The 2,698-nt window shown below is 38.2% G+C and overlaps 1 protein-coding gene across 1 annotated transcript in view; it reads left to right on the forward strand.

Annotated features, from left to right (window-relative positions):
• LOC109843002 (superoxide dismutase [Mn], mitochondrial-like) overlaps nucleotides 2,504-2,698 on the forward strand; it is a 5,972-nt gene continuing 5,777 nt past the window's right edge. Inside the window, 2 exon segments of the mRNA XM_020411923.1 lie at nucleotides 2,504-2,696; nucleotide 2,698. The exon segment at nucleotide 2,698 is cut by the window's right edge and continues 165 nt beyond it. Of these exon segments, the coding sequence (XP_020267512.1) occupies nucleotides 2,577-2,696; nucleotide 2,698 (121 nt within the window). The 5' untranslated portion in view covers nucleotides 2,504-2,576.

Consider the following 2,698-nt stretch of genomic DNA (forward strand, 5'->3'; position numbering starts at 1 on the left):
TAATGGAGGGGGTGCCGACGCCAGTTAGGCGAACCACTGGATGGAGGTGACAGTGACGATCAGGCGTCAGACCAATTAGGGGAAGATTGTAGGAAGATTCTAGGTTAGGGATCTAATTAGGAAAAAATTCGGCCACAATGGGGATTTTTTTGGGGGCTTAGAGACGAGAACGGAGAAGAAGAGGAGTTTTTTTTTTTGGTTTTTCGATTAAGGCTTAAAGATGAGAATGGAGAAGAAGAGGAGAGTGATACATATAAGTGGGGTACTAAAAGGGGTATTTTACGGTTTTTACCATGTAAATATATAAATACAAGATACTCTACCTCTAAATTATACAATTTGGGTTTAAAGACAAATACAACAAGCTGATTGGATTTAAAGATACAAGTAAAAGATGTTGGGTTTATCCAAAAATCAGGGTAAACTTTTGGGCCTAGAAACGAAAACCCCAAAATCATATTAGAAGAAAAAGGTTATACATGTTTCTCCTTTGATTTTAAGTTGTTATTAAAATTATAAACTAGTACAATACAGTGAAGTCATGGGAAAACAGATCAATAAATCAAAGTGAATATAAGGATTCATATAAAAACCAACTTAAAAAGAACAAATTTTCACTGTAGACCCAAACCAACTTTTAATTATCAAAATCGACCCATTTTTTAATTATCAAAATCGACCCACTTTATGCCACGTAAGTTTAATCACATTTTCTAATTAGTCGGGGTTACCAACCCGACTGTTTAGGGCATTAAAAATCGAGTTTAATGCTTCTAATTAGGGTTTAACAACGTCTAAACAGTCGGGCTTGGCAACCCGACTAATTAGGAAATGTGATTAACCTTACGTGGCATAAAATGAGTCGATTTTGGTAATTAAAAAAAATCGATTTTGGTAATTAAAAGTTGGTTTGGGTCTACAGTGAAAATTTGTTCACTTAAAAATATTGACGTTGAGACGCTTATAAACTTCTAATTCCTCATGATTGTAGACGCTCTATTTATTTCTTCCGTTTTTTTATTTCTTTTTTGCCTCCAATACCTTGTGCCATGTAAATGTGGCAAGGCTCACAATATATTTTATCTTTGAGTCAACTCTTCATTCCAATTAACCCCATAACGATATGTGCATGTTTACACTATTGCATAGTAAAACCAAGAGGATTATTATCAATAAGACATGTAATTTTGGAACACATGCCAAATTCCCTTGGTAGGTGAAGATTTTAGACAAATAGAGAAATATATCACCTTCAAACAGAATCTTTTCTATTTTCTTTGTTTTAGGTGTCATTTAATTCTGTGGATGGGGATGGTTAAGGACTAATGATGAGTGTCCCATTAATGTGACACACACAAGTAACATCATTGACGATAAAACTCCCACAAATAAGCCACATCCAATGTACCGAAGCCCCCCAGTCCAACTTACACAGAAGCCCACTATTACTTAAAGTGTAATTTTCAAAAAAGACCCCATAAACTAGTGCTCTATGCACAAATTACCATAAAATTGTTGCTACGGGGACCCAAAATATGGGACCAATGGGTGGGACTAGTGATGTGTCCCTTCCCTATTGGATAATGAGTTGGCAATGAGTTGGTCATGCCAACTCATTATCCAATAGAGGAGGGACACATCACTTGTCCCACCCCTTGGTCCCATATTTTAGGTCCCTGTAGCAGCGCTCTTCTAAGAATTCTAGATATTCTTCCTAAATTTTGTAGAGTGTCACGAGAACCCGTTGAATTTTCAAAAAAGTCGAGCACAATCTTTGAAAGTTAACCCACCCTCAGTAAAATTGTAAAATAAAAAATTTTCTTCCCTACTGTGAATTCTCTAAAATTCTAGAATGAAATTTTTTATAGCCCGGTGGAGCTTTTCAAAACTACACGAAGCTTTACGGAGGGCGCGATTCTACCGCAAAGTACACGACACTGACAACCTTATAGATACCGTGGTGTGTGGGGGGGGGGGGATGGATTTTTAGATATCTCACTGTCTCCCTGCATATTCTGGGTCTGCCTCGGCGCCTTATAGATACCGTATAAGAATTCGAGATATTATCAATTTTGCTAATGTTTTTAAAGTTCATGATGTTATTGCGCTAATCACCCAAACTTTGAGGGATTTTTCTGAAAATTTACAATTATGAGCCTGCGGACGGCATTTTCGAAATTTACGTCTCGTTTTGGGGGCAAGGAATCAACCCCCTGCATCTCTCTATTAAAAAAAGAACAAATTTTCAAAACCGACCGAATATTTTTTTTTTTTTAAATCGACTGTTTTTTTTTTATTTATCAAAATCGACCCGGTTTTGTGATTAGCAGGCTAATCACTATCCTAAATAGTCGGGGTTGGCAACCCCGACTATTTAGGATAGTGATTAACCTGCTAATCACAAAACCGGGTCGATTTTGATAAATAAAAAAAAAAACGGTCGATTTTGAAAAAAAAAAAATTTCGGTCGGTTTTGAAAAATTGTTCTTAAAAAAAACCCGCTCGCCTCTCTAAAACCCCTCAACGCTCTCACATCTCGGGATCCTCCTCCTCCTCCTCCTCCTCCTCAGGTCGCCATGGCGCTCAGAACCCTAGCCTCGAAGAAAACCCTAGGGTTGGGGTTTCGCCACGCTCGAGGCCTCCAGACCTTCTCCCTCCCCGACCTCCCCTACGACTACGACGCCCTCGAGCCCGCCAT

The sequence above is a fragment of the Asparagus officinalis genome, chromosome 5, assembly GCF_001876935.1.
Source record: "Asparagus officinalis chromosome 5, Aspof.V1, whole genome shotgun sequence".
Lineage (NCBI taxonomy): Eukaryota > Viridiplantae > Streptophyta > Magnoliopsida > Asparagales > Asparagaceae > Asparagus > Asparagus officinalis.